This window comes from Dipteris shenzhenensis, chromosome 22, assembly GCF_047967505.1.
Source record: "Dipteris shenzhenensis isolate YYH24624 ecotype China chromosome 22, Dip_SZ_1.0, whole genome shotgun sequence".
Taxonomy (NCBI): Eukaryota; Viridiplantae; Streptophyta; class Polypodiopsida; order Gleicheniales; family Dipteridaceae; genus Dipteris; species Dipteris shenzhenensis.
In genome coordinates, this window is record NC_141617.1 from 49,292,860 (window position 1) to 49,315,384 (window position 22,525).

Below are 22,525 nucleotides of genomic sequence, written 5' to 3' on the forward strand. Positions count from 1 at the left end.
AAAATGCCAAACTTATGCAAGATATACCATAAGGGATGGTATGCTAGTTAGAAATGGCAAGGTTGTAGTACCTGGTCAGAATGATCTCAGGCAGAGAGTCATTCGACAGTGCCATGATAGCCCGTGTGCGGGACATCCAGGTGTTGAGAAGACATATGATCTCGTGAAGCAAGATTTCTTTTGGCCAAAGATGAAAAAGCATATTCATGAATATGTGACACGGTGTTTCTGGTGTCAGGTAAGTAAGGCCGAGCGGGTGAAGCCACCCGGACTTTTACAGCCCTTGGAAATACCACTGAGTAAGTGGGAGAGCATTTCCATGGACTTTATTGTAGGGCTGCCTGCAACGCAAGGAGGGTATGATTCTATCCTTGTGGTGGTTGATCGTCTAACCAAGATGGCTCACTTCATTCCGACTAGAGAGTCTGTTAGTGCCCCGCAAGTGGCAGATTTGCTCATTATACATATATTTCGTCTGCATGGATTGCCTAGATCCATAGTGTCAGACCGAGATGTCAGATTTACCGGTCATTTTTGGATAGCGGTATTTGAGACACTGAGGACTGAGTTGGGAACGAGTAGTGGGGATCATCCTGAGACGGATGGTCAGACGGAGAGAGTCAACCAGACTTTAGAGGATATGCTAAGAGCATATGTGTCATTGAGGCAACATACGTGGGACAAGTGGTCGCCATTGTTGGAGTTTGCCTACAATGATAGAAAACATTCTTCTACCGGGTTCAGTCCGTTTGAACTGAACTATGGTTATAGACCAGTAAATCCAACTATAGTTGGAGTACCTCAGAAAGTGCCTAGTGCCGCGAACTTTGTAGTTCAGATGCGGGAGATGCTAGCACTTGCGAGAGCTAATATCCGCCAGGCTATGGATAGAGCCAAGGTGTATGCGGATGAAAATCGGTCTATAAGAGTATTTAAGGAAGGAGAAAAAGTTTTTCTCAGAGTTCCTTCGCACTCGAAGTCGTTGACTTCAGGAGAGTGTGCTAAGTTATCACCTCGATACTGTGGGCCATGGTTAATTCTAAAGAGAATAGGGAGTGTAGCCTATAAATTAGAATTGCCACAGGGGTGTAAGGTGCACCCGATTTTTCATTTTCGCGCTTAAAGAAATTTTTACATTCAGGTGACTCACTAATCGAAGGTGTGGTTTTGTTTCAGGAGATAGAGGATATTGCAAGGCGCAAACCAACAAGAGTTCTGGACCGAGGAACAATGCAAATACGAAATCAGAAGATACCCACGGTGTTGGTTGCATGGCATGGTCAGCCTCTATCCGAAGCTACATGGAAAACCGTATATCAGTTGCGGAGAGTGTTCCCAGATTTTATCATCGAGGACGCTAATGTCTGAAGAGGGAAGGAATGTTACGCTTTAGCCGAGGTAGCATGACCTCGGAAGAATCAGTCGACATTTCCCTTAAAGGATCTATCTCTGTAATATATGTGTTTGCGCTTCATGTAAATGATCGGGAGGGATTTAATGTCAAGGTCCTAGGTGAGGGCTGATAGCACCAGACTAGGTAGATCTAAGACCAAGGGCCTAGTGCAAAGATGTGCCTAACGGCAAGGAATTTAATGCATCCCAAGAGAGGGGTGAAATGTTGCATTAGAAAGGCCCTATAGTGATGACATGTGGCATCTAGATCTATCTAGGGAATTGGGGCTTGCTGAGGCTAGTGAGAGAGGAGAAGAAGTTAATTCACGTGAAAGAAATCGAAAAAAATATCAATCTGCTTGTTAGCCTGAGCAAGATTTGGTTGGGAGGTTATTCATGGTGGTGCTCCCGTGATCTGCAGTAGAAGTTAGATAATAGTGCTTTACACTTCAACTCGCACCTGAGGATAAACTTACAAGCTCTAAGCATCTCTCAGCATTCTTTCATATAAAAGGATGACATCATGTTCGTGAATGAAGCATTTAAGAGAGATGAGAAAGGACTCTTGCAATAACTGAAGCCTCATTTATCAATGAAATACTTGTTATGTGATCAGAAATTCCAAATCTTTGAACTTTAATATTAGCCAATATATTTGGCCATGTTTGAGAAATTTTCACGACCTGCATGTAGTGAAATTTCATATCCTATCTTCACCATGTCATTTTATAAAAAAAATATTCTATGGTATAATTAGGTGTCCTAGGATTAAAATTTACAAAATAATTTCCACCATAAATTCTAGGTAGGCTATATAGCACCCAAAAACAACCGCTTCAGGTTTTGTAAAAAGTGGGTCTTACAAGGTTGAAATGCATAAATTTTTGGATCTATAAAACCATAATCATTGGTATTTGGTCAAAACAATCTTATTTAAATAATAGAGTCAAAAATTTAAGAATGTATCTAGGCTTTAACTGAAACCGGCCTCTAATCACTCAGAGGGCAGTGGAACTGAACCTTTAATCACTTCAGCACTTATTTACAGCTCACAAAGCATATATCACAACCATTAACCATTGCATGATCACCATTTGGCATTTACCCATTTGTTCATAAACAAAACCACTGAAAAAGGGATGGAGGCTAGAATGCCCCTGCTCAACAGACATAGACAAGTGCACCCGATTGGCCCCAAACACCGTGGCGCCCCTTTCGGTATTTCTTTATATTTCACAGTGAAATGATTACAAGTTGCATCTGGGAGACCTTCCCTGCAACTGAGCACGCAGCCCCAATTCACTAAGCCTTCGCAAGGCTTTCAAGCATATAACACCATTACATAAGTGCACTTAACCCGTAGGCTGAACCCAAAGGCATTCTCTTTTCCGAGTGCAATTCCATTGGCTGTCCAGATGCAATCACACTGCACCCCAGCTGCACTCTCTTTGAGTGGTTTCCAGATCGCATAGCTCCAAAATAAAATCAGCAAAGTACCCAACCAAAGAATGACTCATATAGCACTGCCAGGGCACCTGTGAGCCAAGAAAGAGGCGGCACACGAGGCCAACCAATAGCTTATGGCAAAAAGAAATTGCAGTAGCAAAATCACAACTCACCAAGCCCTGAAGACTCGAACCAAGTCCTCAATCGCCAAGAGGACATAGTAGCCAATGCCCAATTGCATTCTCAACCAAAGAGGAGTGCAAAGGCACGAAGAAAGAGCATTTACAAGAGCCGACCAGCAAGAATTCCACTGAAAAATGCGGAAAGAAGCACTTCTGTCGCGAAGAAGTGGGAGTTCTTGGGCTCAAAAGAAGCGTGCTTCAGAGAGGAATGCATTGAGAAGGTTTTGGAGAAGTTTCATCGCCTGAAAGTCCTCCAAAACTGAGAAAAACCAGTCAACCAGCGCGTGGGACCACTCGAAATTCAACAGAAAGCTGTAGCTTTGCAAGAGGAGAGGCCCAGGAGGCGGTAGAAGAAAAAAGGTCCAGAAAAAGCCACTTTTGCAAATTCGACCAGCAAAAGAAGTGCTCAGCTCTGCCCGTTCTACCAAACGCACGGAGGGAAAAGCATATCACTACGAAGGGGAGGCAGAGGGGAAGCCATCGGGCCAAACGGAAGTCGAGGAATCCAAACAGGTGAGGAGTTATGAAGAAAAACGGAATTCAGCTGGAGGAGGCTGAAAAACCAGTCCAAAATCTCAACAAAGGAAGAAGATGAGAGAGAAAACCACACATGTGAAGTTTAGAAGGCCCAGGAAGGTCCAAGAATGGCAAAGGAGCATGTAGAAGGCACTAGAGCCACCTGGAACTCTAGGGGGGCCACTGAAGGTACATGGCCCTCTAGGGGGCCCATTAAAAATGCCACATCATCATTTCCCAACAACCACTCTTTTAATTCCTTGGAATGCCTTTGGGCCTAGGGATTAATTACGCTTATGTGCTAGGCACCATGCCGCGTTTAATTACACATTATTAAGCCCATGCTTGGACTTTTAAAACCAAAGTTGTCACGGTCTTGTAGTACATTAAAGTACCTAGAATTTCACGCCCCCGTGACATACCCCTCTCTTGAAACAGCAAACCACAGTTTGCTGCCTTAAAACACAGGAGCGAGCGTGAAATATAGCATAAAAGAGTATACAAGAAAGCCGCAGCTATAGTATACAGAGACAGTGAAAATATGGCTAGGAGAGGCATGCATCCATCCATATATACTGCTCAAAATCTATGTGATCCTCGGCGATCAATAGTCAAGATGCATCAATATCATGAAGTCTCACAGCAGAAATACTGTCAGCTCAGTATCTCGGATGAAACATACAGTGTCATCAAACGACCTCATGAAATCACAGTGAGCCCGTCTGTACTCAGGGAGTGGAGGTGCTACCCCCCTCTCGAACATCAGGTAATGCTCCAGACGCTCGCTCTGCTGAACTACCTGTAGGAGCCCGGACCGCAGTCGGCTCTAATTGGAAAGCATCAAGGTAAAGCTGCAATATCCCAGGTGAATCTGCCAGTTCACCTTCCTCCATCCATTTCGCATCAAGTGATGGGTAATTTTGAAATTTTACCAAGTAGCGACGGATAACTTTATCCTTGAGCTTTCTATCTCTGTGTGCCAGAATCTGCTCTGGGACCAGAAGTTCATCCTGTTCTTCCACTTCAGGCTGCACCTCATCAGGTACATCCTCGGGAATATCTCCATGATATTGCTTTAATAAACTCACATGAAAGGCATTATGTATCTTCCAATGCGGAGGCAACTTCAGCCTGTAAGCTACCTCGTTTATCTTTTAAGAAACCTGGAAAGGACCATAGTAACGCATGTTCAGCTTTGTGTACAACCTTTCCTTGCCTTTCTTATTTTTCAGCCTTGCCTTCTGAAAACGCAGCAAAACCCAATCACCTTCTGTGAATACCAATTCCCTGCGGTGCTTATCTCTGCTCTTTTCTGCTTGTCTTGACTTCTTTGCAAGGCATATTTGATCTTCTTGTAAGCCTCTTCAAGGCTTTCCACAAAAGGATCAGCTTCGAAGGTTTTCTCTTTTGTATGCAAAATGGGAGGTATCTTCCTGGCACCTTCCACTATTTTAAAAGGTGCTTTACTTGTGGATGTGTGCACTGTATTATTATAAGCATATTCCAGCAAAGGCAAATAATGCTCCCATTTGCTTTTGTGGTCTGAGACATAGCATTTAAACATATCCAAGATGGTAGAGTTTTCCTGCTCTGATTGTCCATCAGACTGAGGGTGAAAAGATGACGAAAAATTCAGCGTAGTGCCCATATTTTCAAACAGTCCTCTCCAAAAGAGGCTGGTCATCCTCGGATCTCTATCACTGATTATGGATTCAGGCATCCCATGATACTTGAAGACATGCTGCAAAAACAATTTGGCCATTTGATCTGCTGTAATTTTCTTTCTTACTGGCACAAAGTGGGCTTGTTTGCTAAACCTGCAAATTATTGTCCACAATCCATCATGTCCAGTAGGAGTACGTGGAAGATCAAACACAAAATCCATAGCTATGCTTTGCCATGGTCTATCCGGAATTGGCAAAGGGTGTAACAACCCAGGTGCCTTCTGCCTGTCAAACTTTACTTTCTGACAAACCATGCATGTTCTCACATATTCTTCCACATCTTTCCTCAAAGATGGCCAATAAAAGTATTGCTCCACTGCTGTAATTGTTGCTGTAATTCCCCTATGTCCTGCATATGGAGGAGCATGACTTTCCATTATGACTTTCTGTTGCATCTGATCAGTGACACAGAGTCGTCCATGCATCAAAATGAAACCCTCTTTCAACATAAGTGATCATGCCTTTGACCATCAGAAAGCTGTTCATAAATAGTTGAAAAGTCAGCATCATTAACATACTGATCTTTCATCACATCTAACACATTGTTGTAAGCAATGCTCACTGCTGAAACACTGGGTTTCTTGGAGACTGCTTCAGGCTGTGGTTTCCTAGAAAGTGCATCAGCCACGACATTTTTGTTACCCGGCACATGTACAATTTGAAAATGAAACATTGAGAGGAAGTTAGCCCATCTCATGTGCTTTTCAGATAATTTTCTCTACGTGAGAAAATATCTAAGTGACTGATGATCAGTTTGCACATAAAAATCAGCTCCAAGAAGGTAATGTTTCCATGTGGTCAAAGCATGTATCACTGCTAACATTTCCTTCTCGTATGTCTGCAAGTACAATTCAGCATCTTTGAGAACTCTACTCTCATATGCAACCACTCTGCCATCTTGCATCAACGTGCCTCCTATGCTGTTTCCACATGCATCACAAGTTACAACGAAGGGTTTTGCAAGATCTGGCAAGATAATAACGGGTTCAGAATTCAGCTCTTCAAAAGCTGCATTTTCCTTTGGTCCCCACCGAAACGGTACAGCTTTCTTTTGTAAAGCATGCAAGGGAGAAGCAATTTCTGCAAAGTACTTTATAAACCTCCGATAGTATGAACACAACCCAAGAAAGCTTCTGACTTCATGCAGATTTTTCAAAATTGGCCAACTCCTTATGGCCTCAACTTTTGCAGGATCCATCTTGACTCCATCCTTTGACACTATATGACCGAGAAAATGAATCTCATGCATAAAGAACTCACTTTTCTTGGTGTTTATTAATAGCTTGTGTCTTTTCAACTCTTGAAACACAATAGTGAGGTGTTTCCTGTGCTCCTGCTCATTTTTAGAGAACACAATGATGTCATCGAAGAAAGTGCCCACAAACTTTCTGTGTGCTCTAAAAATTTTGTCCATCATTCTATTGAAAGTGGCAGGTGCATTAGTCAAACCAAAAGGCATCACAAGGAACTCATATAAGCCAAATGAAGTGCGGAAGGCAGTCTTGTAGACATCTTCAGGGCGTATCCTTATCTGATGGTATCCACTTTTAAGGTCAATACGACTGAACATTGAGGAACCTTCCAACCGATCCAATATATCATCAATGCGTGGAATTGGAAAATGGTTCTTAATTGTGACTTTATTCAAAGCCCTATAATCAATACACATTCTCCAACTGCCATCCTTCTTTTGCACAAGCAACACAGGGGAACAGTAAGGAGAATTACTTGGCTGTATTAATTCCTTTTCCAAGAGTTCCTTCACTTGTGACATTATCTCTTCCTGTTGTGCCTTACTGACATGATAGGGAGGTATATTAGGCGGTGAGCTTCCTGGAATTATATCAATTTGATGATCCTCGGGCCTCTTGGGAGGTAATTCTTGAGGAAGTGCATCTGAGAAACAATCCTGAAAATCTGAAATAAAAGCAGCCCTTTCTCTATCTAAAGCAGAAAGAGTAGAGCCTTCCTGAACTGGTTGGCTGTCCTCTTTGACAAAAATCAAGTACGCTGAAATATGACGCTTTATTACATTGGAAATACAAGAAGCTGAAACTACAGGGATGGACTCCCCTTTCAACTTTACATCAAGTACATGATTTTTGCCTCTATGAGTTAAAGAAATCTTCTTGTTTCTCATCTGCACATCACCCCCCACCCTGTACATCCAAGGCATCCCAAGCAAAGCATCACACTCTGGCAAAGGCATAATGTAGAAGTCCTCTGCATCCTGATATCCGTGGATATGCATCCTCAACTTGCCAATGATAGGAGTGACAGGTGTGTTGAGTTCAGGGTTGGCCATATCACACATGCCGGATGGCCCCATTTCCTCAGGCTCGATGCCAAGCCTTCCTGCCATATTAGGAGTTATGAAATTTGCCTTTGCCCCAGAATCAAAGAAAAACAAACAATTCTGATTTCTGATTTTTCCCCATGCTCTGCACATCTCAGTCTTTTTCATTTCCTCTTCATCATGTGCATGTGGCAAACTCCCAATCACATCTGGCAGAAGTCCTGCAGAAGGTTTAGGCTTTTTGCCCTTCCGATCAGCCTGTTTATCACCATTCTTATCATCATCTGACCTGTCTCTTTTCTTGAATGGGCAATCATAAGAGCGGTGCCCCTCTCCTTTGCATATAAAACATTTGTTTTGCTCCATGAGTGACTTTTTCTCTTCATCAGATAACTTGGTACGGGGCTGTTTATTAGGCTGTCCACGCCTTTGACCAGCTTTGAATTGGGCTTTTCCTCCCTTTTGAAACGGTCGTTTGCCATAATTTTTATTTTCAGATTTGATGTCCTTATCCTGGTGTTTGGCAGCCCGTTTGTTGTCTTCTTTCTTGCTTTCCATAAAGCCCAAATTCTTCTCCTGCATCCATGCATATGCTGTCCTTGCATTCTCAATTAATTGAGTCATAGAACCCACCTTGGTTTTGATGCAATAATCACGTAGCTCACTAGGCAATCCACAACAGTACCTCTCTATTTGCTCTTTCAAAGAAACATGCCTGTAAGAGCTCAATGGCAGCAAAACATCCCAAAACCTCTTGGTGTAATCATCAAGATTCTTGCAAAGTTTGTATGACAAGTCATGCCAGTGTGAAAGTACTTCAACTTCAAAAGTTGGAGTAAGCCAAGTAGAAGAGAACACTTGCTTAAATTCCAGCCAAGTAGTAGGTGCATCTCCATGAAGCATAAGGTTGGTGTACCACTTAAGTGCATTGCCTTTCAAAAATGTGGCAACCTTCCTCATCTTGGATGCTTCTGTAAACAAACCCCCAAGAAATGCAGCATCAAACTGTTGAAGGAATGTGAGGGCTTTGTACCTGTCCTGTACTCCATTATATGTATCAAACTTGACATGAGAACCACCATCCTTAAATTCTTTATATACATTTGATATTGGCTGTCCCAAAGATGGCTGTATATTTGCAGCATTCCCTTCACTAGGGAGAGCCATGCTTGGCTGAACATTAGGCATGGGAGCATATGCTGTGGCTTGCATGCGTGGCTGCATTCCCACATTGTCATACATGGCTTGCTTTCTATGCCCAATTGGCGGTGAAATCAACATAGCATCAAAGATAGAATCTGTACCAAAATATTCAGGTTGCTGCCTCAAATATGGCTGAGGTGGTTGAGCCACATTTATGGACTGCACATTATTATTTTGAGGAGTAGAAATACTCAAACCAAGGCCTTGTGATGGCTGCTCATACTGTTGCACTGGCTGTACTTTTTGTACCTCTTTCTCAAGTGCTCTTTTGGGCGATTCCTCTCTCTTGGAAGTCACTTTCTGAGTCATTTTTGATGCCTGTCCCTCATGGGAAACTGATGCATGAGTGTGCGGTCCGCCATGAGAAGCTGATGCATGTGTGTACTCACTCTTTCCCTGCTTGTGCTTTCTTGATTTCTTCTTCTTCTTGGCATTTGTTTGCACAATCTGAGCCAAATTTTGAGCCAGCTGAGTCAAAGAAGTCACTGCACTTGCAAGCTGTGCATTCAACATAGTAGCATCATCTGACTCACTGCTAGAACTAGTATCACCGTTGAGCTCAGTTGTAGCTTCATGTGTGGCCTGCTCAAAAGGCATTTGTTGTGCTCCCTGCAGCTGTACACTAGCTGGATCATTAAGGCTTTCCTGCCTTCTCCTTTGAGGAGTTGTGGAGCTCTCTTGCTCATGGGTACTCACCATGTTTATGGTTGTAATATTCAGCTGTCAAAAAGTGCAACAAAGATATCCTTCCACCAAACTACGGAGGCCCACCTCTTGAGAAAGAGTGTGTGGTCCCGGCAACGGAACCAATGAAACCGGCCTCTAATCACTCAGAGGGCAGTGGAACTAAACCTTTAATCACTTCAGCACTTATTTACAGCTCACAAAGCATATATCACAACCATCAACCATTGCATGATCACCATTTGGCATTTACCCATTTGTTCACAAACAAAACCACTGAAAAAGGGATGGAGGCTAGAATGCCCCTGCTCAACAGACATAGACAAGTGCACCCGATTGGCCCCAAACACCGTGGCGCCCCTTTCGGTATTTCTTTATATTTCACAGTGAAATGATTACAAGTTGCATTTGGGAGACCTTCCCTGCAACTGAGCACGCAGCCCCAATTCACTAAGCCTTCGCAAGGCTTTCAAGCATATAACACCATCACATAAGTGCACTTAACCCGTAGGCTGAACCCAAAGGCATTCTCTTTTCCGAGTGCAATTCCATTGGCTGTCCAGATGCAATCACACTGCACCCCAGCTGCACTCTCTTTGAGTGGTTTCCAGATCGCATAGCTCCAAAATAAAATCAGCAAAGTACCCAACCAAAGAATGACTCATATAGCATTGCCAGGGCACCTGTGAGCCAAGAAAGAGGCGGCACACGAGGCCAACCAATAGCTTATGGCAAAAAGAAATTGCAGTAGCAAAATCACAACTCACCAAGCCCTGAAGACTCGAACCAAGTCCTCAATCGCCAAGAGGACATAGTAGCCAATGCCCAATTGCATTCTCAGCCAAAGAGGAGTGCAAAGGCACGAAGAAAGAGCATTTACAAGAGCCGACCAGCAAGAATTCCACTGAAAAATGCAAAAAGAAGCACTTCTGTCGCGAAGAAGTGGGAGTTCTTGGGCTCAAAAAAGCGTGCTTCAGAGAGGAATGCATTGAGAAGGTTTTGGAGAAGTTTCATCGCCGGAAAGTCCTCCAAAACTGAGAAAAACCAGTCAATTAGAGCGTGGGACCACTCGAAATTCAACAGAAAGCTGTAGCTTTGCAAGAGGAGAGGCCCAGGAGGCGGTAGAAGAAAAAAGGTCCAGAAAAAGCCACTTTTGCAAATTCGACCAGCAAAAGAAGTGCTCAGCTCTGCCCGTTCTACCAAACGCACGGAGGGAAAAGCATATCACTACGAAGGGGAGGCAGAGGGGAAGCCATCGGGCCAAACGGAAGTCGAGGAATCCAAACGGGTGAGGAGTTATGAAGAAAAACGGAATTCAGCTGGAGGAGGCTGAAAAACCAGTCCAAAATCTCAACAAAGGAAGAAGATGAGAGAGAAAACCACACATGTGAAGTTTAGAAGGCCCAGGAAGGTTCAAGAATGGCAAAGGAGCATGTAGAAGGCACTAGAGCCACCTAGAACTCTAGGGGGGCCATTGAAGGTACATGGCCCTCTAGGGGGCCCATTAAAAATGCCACATCATCATTTCCCAACAACCACTCTTTTAATTCCTTGGAATGCCTTTGGGCCTAGGGATTAATTACGCTTATGTGCTAGGCACCATGCCGCGTTTAATTACACATTATTAAGCCCACGCTTGGACTTTTAAAACCAAAGTTGTCACGGTCTTGTAGTACATTAAAGTACCTAGAATTTCACGCCCCCGTGACATTAACTGCTGTTTTCTCTTATTTATGTTGTCAAATTGGCTAAAAATGACTTGTAATCAATGAATTTTTTCTTAGGATAGGTATTTTTATTTTAAGGTTTCTATATATGAATGAAAAGATCTTTTTGTTTTTTCAAGTCCTTAAATTGACTGAATGTGAGTTTTATCATCTTTTTTGGATCTATTCAAACGATGAAGTAGTGTGCCTAGAGAGTAATGTAGTGTAAAGGTATAGGTAATATACTCCTCAAGAAAATTTTTAGGGCATGCAAAGTTATACATGGTGATATGGTTATATAAGATATATTCCCACACTTTTATAGTAAGATAAGAGCATTGGAAGAGATATAGAAAGGTTCAATGGTGCATAAGCTCCATTACGAGCCTTTTAATCCTAATTGAATGGCCAAAAAATGATTACTCATGAATTAATGTTATATTGTATAATGTAAAACTAAAGTTTAAGGTTTGAACTTTGGTTATGAGTATAAAATGTAGGTTTAATAGGTATATAACTTTTGAATACGCTATAGCCAAGAATGACATATACATATTTATTCAATTTTAAGACCATAAAATATTTTATAGTATTGAAAGTTGCACCTAATTTTATGTTCTATACTAAAACTATGTTCAAAAAATAAGTAGATTTTTTTATAGAGCTATATGCTTGAATTTTGTTTAGTCAACAGTTCTAACGAGTCCAAACAGCAACCATGCAATTGTTGCACAGGAATGGAGGCCTTATCATAGCTTTTAGCTATAATAATAATTTTTCCATGTTCTTGAACAAGTCACAATATACGTCTTGAATAGTATTTACATTGGATAGAGGTTCAAACCATAAAAAAACAAGTTTGGAACCCTAAAAAGGACATTTTTATGTCTTGTTGAGTTACCAAAATTAGTGTGAATAGTCACTTTGAATGCTTTTTTCCATCATGTGTACATCTAGCAACTTCAATCTGGAGGTATTTGTGCGTAGATGTGAGCCTTGTAAAGTCCTTTAGGCTATTTTATGGCATTTGTGGCCATATCAAGCGTTGCAACAAGTTGGATATATTGCATTTACTAACTGCACAAGCAGTGCCATGCATATTGTAGTTGATTCTATGAAGTAGGCAAGTGAGGTCATCTCTGTGGAGCGTAGAATAGGGGGCGGGGCAGATTTAAAGAAAGGGATAGAACTAGGAGAAGGGGGGAGAGAGGAAGGGAGAAAGGGTAAGGGAAATGAAGGAATGGGGTAGGGGGGAGAGAGAGAGAGAGAGAGAGAGTTTATTAAAAGTCTTTGGAAGAACTAAAGGGTCTATGAGAGGTATGAACGTGGAGAGTAGGGGATTAGATTAGAGATCACATCAGAAAGTGAATACAAGAGTGGTATTGGGCTTGTATAGTCCCCTCCGCAATCCCCTCTTAACTCGCTCTAGAGTACTCGTACAATAGTCCCTTCACTACAACCTTCCCTTCCCATAGAATTTTGCCTTCAAAAGTACATGTTTCGGCTATGACACAAGGGTGCCGAGAAGTAATTTCTATCTGATGAGTTATTCAATGTATACCTTGTGAATTTATCTCTGAAACCCACATTGCGCTTCGGGACATAGACGTGGCCCTCTTCATTCATAAATTGATACACTACTTCCCCAACCTTGTGGATGATCTTGTAAGGGCCATAATACCAATGAACAAGCTTTGCGTCGGTATTAACTTGTAGTGAAGCCTAACGACTTTTGAGGAGCCTGGAAACGTAAATGCAGATAATCCTTTTCTTGAAAACCAAGTATCTTCTATGCTCATCCGCATATTCTTTTGTTTGGCCTGGGCATCTTGCATACTCTTTTTAGCCAATTGTAGAAGAGTGTCCATCCATCCTCCCAAATATAAAAATAATTTAAGAAGTTCCATCGTGCTTGCTGATTTTTCACAATCATGTCTCTAATCAAGAAAGGCATCCCCACATTGGACCGGCTCATTCCAATAGACTGATGCTTAATACTGTTGTGACAAAACTCAGCAAGTGCAAGTCACTTATCCCTTGACCTCTAGGTATCCTGGCAAAAATGCCTCAGGTATTACTGTATCCATTTGTTCACCTTTTAGACTGACCATCACTCAAGGGATAGTATCCAGCACTAGGAGTGAGTAAAGTAACCGAATGACCCATAAATTATGCATCTTGATCACTGATAGTCTCCTGAGGAAATCCATGGCCTTCACTGCTTTCCTCTTCTGTTCTGCGTGTTCCTGAAATTTCCTTTGTACTTCAACACCTTGGTGCTGAGCTGAACCAGCCATTTGAATAGCCATCTTATCTTATCCTGTATCTGATTAACTTGGGTATTGACTATTTGATAATTCATTCAATGTAGATATAAATTCTGGTGAGGGAGAGGCAATGCATTCCTGTATTGCTACTTGCCCTTCTTTTGCTTTATGTGTCATGACTCATACCTTGTCTCTCAAATTATGACCCCATAAGGTGAAGGCATGCCTTGAGCTCCCCAATTTCCTTATGCAGTTTTATGCTGCAGTTGCAGAAGGCTTGCTATGTGTAGACATGGTTGTCTCAGTTCCGATGGTTGATGATGGCTTATGCATGAAATACAAAAAATCATCCCCCTTCTTGGAAATCTTCCTGCCTCCCTCCCTTTTTCTCTTTGGGCTGAGTGGGGTTGAGCAGAGCTGAGCAGAAGGGGGCAGAGTGGAGCTCTGTGTGTGTGTGTGAGAGAGAGAGAGAGAGAGAGAGGGTGGGGGGGGCGGGCTCATGTCCTGTAATATCTAGACAGGGAGGGCTCCTGCCTTGTAGTTTCTGGTTTCAGAGGAAAGGAGGAGAGGGAGGGGGGGAGCTTTGGCTAGTGTCCTGTAGTTTATGTTTGTTCTGATTATGTTCGCACATTTACCCTGGAAGGCTAGGTTGAGCTGTGGGAACATTCTTGAAACATGTCTGTTTTCATCTCCTCTATTATTTCCCGGACATTGAGTTATTAGAGCTTCAGTTTGGGCATAACCTCTTTAAAGCGATTACTGAATGTATTACTGTGGAGATTTGCAGGTTGATCAGGGACTCGGAATTGGTAGCAAGAATCCTTTCTTCAACAGGCATCAGCTGACCTTGACCCGATTCATTCAGCTGATGAAAGTAGAGGAGGGTGGAGAGAAGCCCCCACCTCCAGTACTGGTTTTGCATGGTCGTTATGGAGGCTGCATTGGAGACCTCCCTGCTTATGATGCATTTGCGCTGGGGGGTCCTTATTCAGTTAGGGGTTATAACATGGGCGAGTTAGGTGTATGCCGAAATTTTGTGGAGGTGAGCCGACACCTTCCAGTTGATGCTCCTTGATAACATGTGTTTTGTAGATGAATTCTAGCTGAGTGCATGTTGATACCGATAAACATGGTGTTGTGCAGCTTGCGACTGAGTTGCGAGTGCCCATTATGAAAACACACACATATGGATTTGCTGAGTATGGATCAGACCTAGGAAGCTCAAAGGATGTGAGGGGCAACCCCACAGAATTTTTCCGTCGAGCAGGAAGTGGGATGTCCTATGGTGTAGGAGTAAAGCTTGGACTAATTAGAGCAGAGTATACAAAAGATTGCAACACGGGATCAGGATCAATATTTGTCCGTTTTGGAGAGAGGTTCTAATCTCTTTTACAGCAAGCAGAGGTATTTTGAAGCATGGTTATTCTTTCAATCCAATTGGTCATGTAAATTGGCCCATAAGGTTGCCAAGTAGTGAATCTTAAATTCAGGTCCTGAAATTGATTTTATCATCTTAAACATGATGTCTTATTCTTTCTCCCTGCATTTTCTATTATGGACTCTACATGAAAAGTTTTGTTTAAGAGAGATTCTTGCGGAAATCCAGATAAGCTTTTGGTGCCCATGAATATAGACTAAAAGCTTTGCTGGGTCAAAAAGTGAGAATTGAATTTAATGAGTTTGGCAATGAATGATGGATTTTGTGTTCATGAAACTGGGGAGCAAAGTGTGGAAGGAGTACAAATGCGTTGCCGTGCAAGCTTATTTATATAGCTACAGGAGGGAAACTCCTCCTAATTGATTTAAGCTTACCTTCTTAGTATTGTTTATAAGCGTGTGCTTGCTATGTCTGTCTGCTTGCAAGCGGATGCCTCACCTTCTAGGTAAGCATGCCACATTATCACACTTGCAATCACAAAAAACTTGATGAATTTCAGAACTGATATTAAGGAATCTGTCCTTGATTCGCAACAAATGCATAGAATGCCATTTTTGAACAGCTTAAATTGGTCACAATGTCTATCCTGGGTGGTTGGATTACTCGCACAAATTTTTTTTGTAGCCTTTCGTTGCTCGTTAATTTAGAGAAAGTTCTTAGAAGAATCTTGGCCCCTCTGTGGCCACTTAGGGTCCTTGTTGTCCTCGTTTTTGTAGGCATGCTTGCTTGCTTGTCGGCTTGCATGTCCTGTTATAGTGGTTGTGGGGGTTGCTATGAAGCTTCTATGGTTTTTGTCTGGTAGAAATGGTATGTTTTGCTCTTGAAGGCTGGTATAGCAAATAGTCCATCAGCCATGTGAGTTTCTGCATGTAGGATTGAAGGTCTAACAAAATAACCCTGCTATCCTTCCTGGAAATATTTTACAATTTTGTCTTGATGGTGTTGTTGCAGAGGTGTAGTGGAGCTTTCAAGAATGCTTCATTCAAAGAATGTATGTTCTTCATCATAGCTGAGTCTGCCCTTCACCTTCGGAGTGCCGACAGAAACTCAGTACAAAGACTCTGTATAAATGGATGCTGAAGTATGTGTGGGTGTGTGGATTTGTATGTGTGAGAGCATGTTTTTATACTATGGTCTACCCCAACTGTTGGGCATTGATGATGTTAGTGCGGATGTCATAGCAGCTAGTCCTTGCTATGTGATGGAGTTTATGGTTTTCAACCTTGTGAGTGATTATCATGAGATTGAAAATGCACTTTGTTGTGTTTTTAGAGGATGAGTTCGGGAATGTTTCTGGATTCATCTAGGTATATAACGATTATGAAGCTTACTTCAGATTTGTCAGTCAACTTTTTTCAGTCTTGTCTATATATATCAAGGCAAGTATCTATGAAATATTCAGGAAATTGTGTCTAGCCCTCTTGTACTTCCAAATCCATTAAGAACCCTTGTTTGCATGCCCATATTACAACCCCTCTTTTCTACACAATTGTTGTGTGGACTTCAAACATACCTTATCACCACTTTTCATTCCTATTGACAACAATGCTATAATTGCTTGGGGCTTGCAATGACAACAATGGGGACCTTCTCGATGCAAACATGAATCTACAAACATGCCCAAAATCACCCTCTAAAAATAAAAAACACAGTGCAATTTCAATCTCATGATTGTAGCTCCTAAGGATGAAAACCATAAATTTCATCACACATAGAAGGGACGAGGTACAATGATATACCCACTGACATCATCAGTGAGTGTAGACAAGGGTGGAAACATCTGCTCACACAAAAACTCACACGTCTACACATACTTGAGAATCCATTTATGCAAAGGTCTTCGTATTGAGTTTCTGTTAACACTTTGAAGGTGAAGGGCAAACTCAGCCATGACAGTCTAGCACTCATAAAGAAGGCTAATCAAAATGTAGTCCACGTTCTCTTCATTCAAGCTACAACTACTTGGAAGACACCCACCATGGTGGCCTTCAATTGCTAGGTACTTCACCCCTTGTGCTGTCCTCATGAGAGCATGTTTGTTGTCGATGTGGCAACCTCAAATCTCTCTTTTGTCTTATGGCTCACAGATGGGGCAGTGATCTCTACTATTCTTACAACCCCTCTCATTGACACATCTTGGCTCAATGTCCTTCCGTCTATTAATGTCACATACTGGCTTGTCATCCAATGGTTCTTGCTTTGGCAAGTTCGATTTTGCATGAGCACACCAGACTGGTACATAAGTCCATCTTTGGTAGCACATGTTGGCACCGCCACCTTTATACATGAACCCACCTTCGAGCTCGAGCACTCCAGGTACCAACATTCTCCAACTGACTCCTTCATGACAGGTGAATAGCCTAAACTCCTCTAGGCATCATGCTCTTAGGGTCTATTTCAATCCCTCCATATGTCAAGGTCTCCAATCAAATAGCATATTTTATCCCAGATTACCTAGAACATAAGTCTCCATGTGTGATTCTGTGTTGCCTCCCCCATGTCACAGCCTTCATCTGACTCTGAGTCCATAGACGCTGTCGACAAATCCCCCTCAATGTCAGTAACTCCAGGCAAGCATCAAGATGGCTCCGGGCACTCAACACTGTCCATCACTTTTGCAAAATTTTCTAACTTCTTTTCTGACCATCTCTCAATGTCGGACATTCTAACCGTAATACCAAGGTCTACATACCTATTCTCAACAACGCTGGGAGATGCCACCAAGAAAAGTTCCTCTGTGACCATCACATTAGCTCTTGACTCCTCTGACTCTAAGTTGGCCTCCTTTGATCAACCTTTTTCTTTCTACAACCCTTAGCAAAATGCTCTAGCTCATCACAATAGATGCATTGCTTCTATTTCTTCCTCTTTTTCTTGTTTTCTTCATCGGAGAGTCCGTTCCGTCTCAAATTTGTCCTTGGCCAAGCTTACCCTTACCCTTGCCTTTGCACTAGGGCTTCTTTATCCATCCCATCATATTTCTTCTTCCGAGCTTCTTGTTGCAATAGTAATGGTAACAGCTTCTTGAATGTCACTTGCGCTGCCCTCTGCCTTGCGATCATCAGTCATAAAACTACTATACCTCTAGGGGAGTATTCCTAGAAATAGCTTTGCCATCCTAATCAAGCTCCTCCTTTAACCAATTGCTGCCAGCTTATCTTGCACCACCTTCATGTTGGTGATATGATCATGAACTGAACCCCCCTCATCCATGCTCATGCCATACAACTCTGTCTCGAGGTCCAATATCCTAGACTTGTTGTTGAACTCATTCATATCCCTCAACATGGTCCACGCCTCGAAGAAAGTATCCACCGTCTGTATGTGAGGTAGTACAACAACCGCCATGGTGCCCAAAATGATAGCCAATGCCTCCGCATCTCGTATCTGTCAAGCAAGATCTCACTAGTTGTATAGCATCGGCCGGTGCACTCACTGTGCCGGGGTAGACCTCTCGCACTGGAGTCACCATGGGTTGAGGCATTAACTCCATAGCCATCGCATTCCCCTAGGACTCCCTCAATACTAAGAGGCTTCGAAAAATGGGATGATTAGTTTCATCAAGCTTGCGCGTGTCTCTAGAGCTCTAATACCATGAAAGAAATGAACCCCTAAAGAGGATATCCGACAACAAAAGACAGAGCATCCTCGGAATTCACGCGGAAGTGTTTAACTACATAATCACAACTTCTTTACTTGTGTGTACTTCACAACCATGTGTGTGCAAACCAATAAATAGACAATGCTCCAAGAAAGATACAGAATCCACAAGAGGCATATCTCCATCGAAAACCAAACACAACAAAAGAGAGATCCTCTGATCTTTACTTAAAGCTCTCCTACTATTTTTGCACTCTTAAATCCCTGAGCGCGTGTGCTCCTCTGTGAGCTTATGTAGACTCTTCATCCCTTATCCCCGCATCTTACTACCTTGGTAAGATAGCCTAGGGTCAACTCCTTACTGAGCTAAGGATGTAGCTTGTATGTCCCCCCTACCTCTTGGATGTGAGCCCAAAGCAAGGTCTTTTGTTGCTCTTTTCTACTTCTTGAAGTGCTGAATTTTTGGATGCCAAGTGAGGCCCAAATGCCTCTTTATATAGCACTCCAAGCCCCCTCTAAACCAATCACCTGGGTAGGGAAATTGGACCATTCCAATCAAACCCCCCACCCCTACTTTGTTGATTCTCATAACCCCCTTGTGGTTTGAGAACTGGGTGGCCCAACTTGGCCACATGGCAAGCCACCACTCGCCCACGCTTGGCCAGTGCAAACCCAACCTCTTCGAGGATCCCCAAAACCATCGCAATCTGGTCGCCTACCTACTGCTACCATTCCGCATCCTGTCAAGCCTATACCAGTCTCTAAATTAACTCCATATACAACCTTGCAAGAGTTTGTACTACTGAGGCTATTGAGGCCGGCATCTGTACTGTCTCGTACTGTTTTTTGTTTTGTTCTGAGAGCCGGCTTTGGTGTGTGAGGCACTTACACCCACCAAGCATCTCATGGGGAACTCTTTCAACCCATCTTATTTATTCGATGCCACCAAGTGTGGACCCTCCGTACTAAATGGAAACTTAGAGAGCAAAGAAGATACCAAGACCTTGAGGGACCCAAGCATGCGAGACTTGCCTTCGACCCCCAAGCCTCCAACTCACCACGCTGAAACTCCATAAACTGGTGGGTGGTTGATCTAGAGTTTCCATACCCATACTCTTGATGACATCATTGCTAATGTGGATGCCTTGTAAGTACACATGCACATCCATTGAAGCAAACGTTTTAATTTGCATATTGCAACTGCCAAAATCTTAGGTTAAGGAGTAGGTGTAGAAATTCAAAGAAGATTGTAATATATATATTGTATCCATCTTGCCATAACATTTGTAAATGTTGTAAAAAATACACCACAATTAGCAAGCTCGTTTTACGATAGATGCCATTGCAAATGTTGCATGTTCATTGCAGATCCTAAAAGTGGTAGCTATAAATAAATCATATGAGGTGTGGTCCAAAGAGCACAGAATCATTGGAAATTAAGGAGGTGTGTGTGCGCACACGCGTGTGTCTGTAGAGAAGAATTATGGCTTAAGTTTATAGGAAAATACTAAACTGCTTGAAATTATTGTAACAAGCCTGAGTACCTCAAACAAACCTTAACAAAAGCAAGTGCATGCATGAGCTATCATCACTTGGCAATGAATAACATAAAAAATTGGAGATTTTATGTGAGGATGGTACCCATATGTGTTCCTTTTGAGAGACCCACGTTTGGACCTCTTGACTTGATGAGATGCATGGAACTATCAAGCAGCAAATAGTAAAAATAATAGTTGGTAGTTGTGCAATGAATAATACCTTAATTGCTCATTCATTGAGAAATCAAGTTACTAAATTTCTATTGCACATAAATATATTTCACTCAAGAAAAGTGGATCGATGAAAAAGTATGGGACACCATGATACATGGTATAGTGGTAAAAACTATCCAAGAATATATAGATATTTTGTACTACAAATTGTACATCCTAATGGATAGGTGTTGTCATTGGCTACAACTACCTATATGGCTTGGATAAAGGAGATATTAGTGTTGCAAGAGAAGGTACTATGTGGGTAATTCAATGTTATTTTGACCAAAGTTCGAGTAGAAATTAGGACGTTCCTTGAGATTAGATTCATACTTCATTTTCCAACCCGAGCTTCTCATTGAATGTACTGTATTGTCTCTATTAGGGGTCATCATTATTACTACATCATATTTCTCAAACGGTCTTCAATATAATATGTATATTATCCAGCCTCTTGACTGCATTGAAGAACGTTAACCTTGTGGTGGCAATAAGGATCAAAAGTAGAGTAAAAAGTATTCAATATGAGATCATTGTTTGTGTGGTCTAGTGGCATAGCCCCCCCTCGACTATGTTGAGAAATGTTATTTTGACCAAATTGAAGAGGTGAGTAAACCAATGTTAATTTGACCAAATTAATTAGAAATTAGAACATTCCTTGAGAGCGGTTTGTCCTTCAGTTTCCAACCCAAGATTCTCATCGAATGTACTTAGTTGTTCTCATTACATCATACTTCTCCAATGGTGTCTTTTGCATTATCTAGCCTCGAGTATGTTGAAGAATCACAATAAGGACCAAAGAACAGTCAAAAGCATCCAATATGAGATCATTGTTTGCGTGGAGTAGTGGCATAGCTCCAATTCTAATAACTTGAGCACGAGAGTAGATTTGCTAGTTCTAATAGGTAGCGATAGACAAAAAAATCTCTTGAAAGATGTGAATATACTTTCAAAATCATGATCTGTAGAGACAAAGATAAAAAGTAAGAGGAAAAGACTAAAACTCTACACTTTGAGAGGAGCCTTACAAAAAGTCTAGAGACCCTTGAAGGTATCCCCTACAAAAAGTATAGAAACACTTGAATGCCCCCCACAAAAAGTGTAGACACCCTGAGAGCCCCGTACAAAAAGTGTACAATTTATTGAGGTCTAATCCTTGAGATCTCCTACAAAACGTGTAGAGACCCTTGAGGTCCCCTACAAAAAGTATATAGACTATTGAAATCCCATACACTTTGTGTAGAGACTATCCCATATACTTTGTGTAGAGACTGACTCAATCTCTCATCCTTCTTCCTTCTTCTCTCCTCCCTCCTCCTCATCCTTCCCCTTCACACCCTTCTCCTCCCTCCTCCTCCTCCTCCTCCTCCCTCCTCATCACCCTCCTTTAACCTTCAAACTCATGAAATCCATGAAGGAGCCTAGCTCAACCCTATAACTGTTTTCTTAACCTTGAACTAATCCTACATCCTAAAACTCTCTCTCAACTTTAAACCCTCAACCTCAAACCCTCAATTGGATTTCTCAATCCTATCCTCCTTCTAACCCGTACAATCCTTTTACAAACCCCTTGGATTCCTATATAGGTGATAATCTCCTTTAAATCTTGTGAGATGATCACATCCTTCTCACCTAACTTCATACCAGAAATGCTTCCACATTCTAGTCTACACTCTGGATGGAATATGACCTGAGGACATATGCTACATCATGAAAACCTATGCTACAATGTGCATCAACATAACTATGGGTGACCAAAACCCTTGGAATTTGAAATGAGAGAAAAAGTGACATATTTTGGCACATTTGCTTGGGAGGTTAGTGCTTGAAGCAAAAGTGGACCGTGTGTTTTCGGGCATGAAAATAATAACTATCCAAACCATTAATTATAAATCGCTCAAGGCAAAAGAGTACCAAAGTGCTTCCAATTATTTTATCAATAATGAAATTACATTCTCTAAGATGGAGAATTCCATAAAGTGAATTATGTAATAATCACAAAAATTAAACCTCCAAAATGCTAGATCCCATAAAAGCACCCCTACATCATTTCCCATTCACTTTTACACACCACCCCCCTACATCCAGTATGATACCCCTATATCAGTCGCCATTTACTTTTGCACACCACCATTCCTCTTGAGATAGAATTTAGCATGCAAAGAGTGACTCATAGAGCAAGAACCAATTTGATAGTAAGTAATACTTCCACCACCACTTTTTGATCCTCCATTTTTGCATGACACATTTGCATGCATGGAAGGTAGATCTAACTAGTCTTGCACACTAAGGACCCAATACACTTTTGCATTCACATTTT

The 22,525-nt window shown here is 42.0% G+C and overlaps 1 protein-coding gene across 1 annotated transcript in view; it reads left to right on the forward strand.

Moving 5' to 3' along the window:
- Nucleotides 1–15,093, forward strand: part of LOC147888227 (protein TOC75, chloroplastic-like) — a 39,708-nt gene extending 24,615 nt beyond the window's left edge. Inside the window, exons 7-8 of the mRNA XM_087393348.1 lie at nt 14,204–14,458; nt 14,560–15,093. Of these exons, the coding sequence (XP_087249474.1) occupies nt 14,204–14,458; nt 14,560–14,799 (495 nt within the window). The 3' untranslated portion in view covers nt 14,800–15,093. The remainder of the gene's footprint in view (nt 1–14,203; nt 14,459–14,559) is intronic.
- Nucleotides 15,094–22,525: the final 7,432 nt, after the last annotated feature.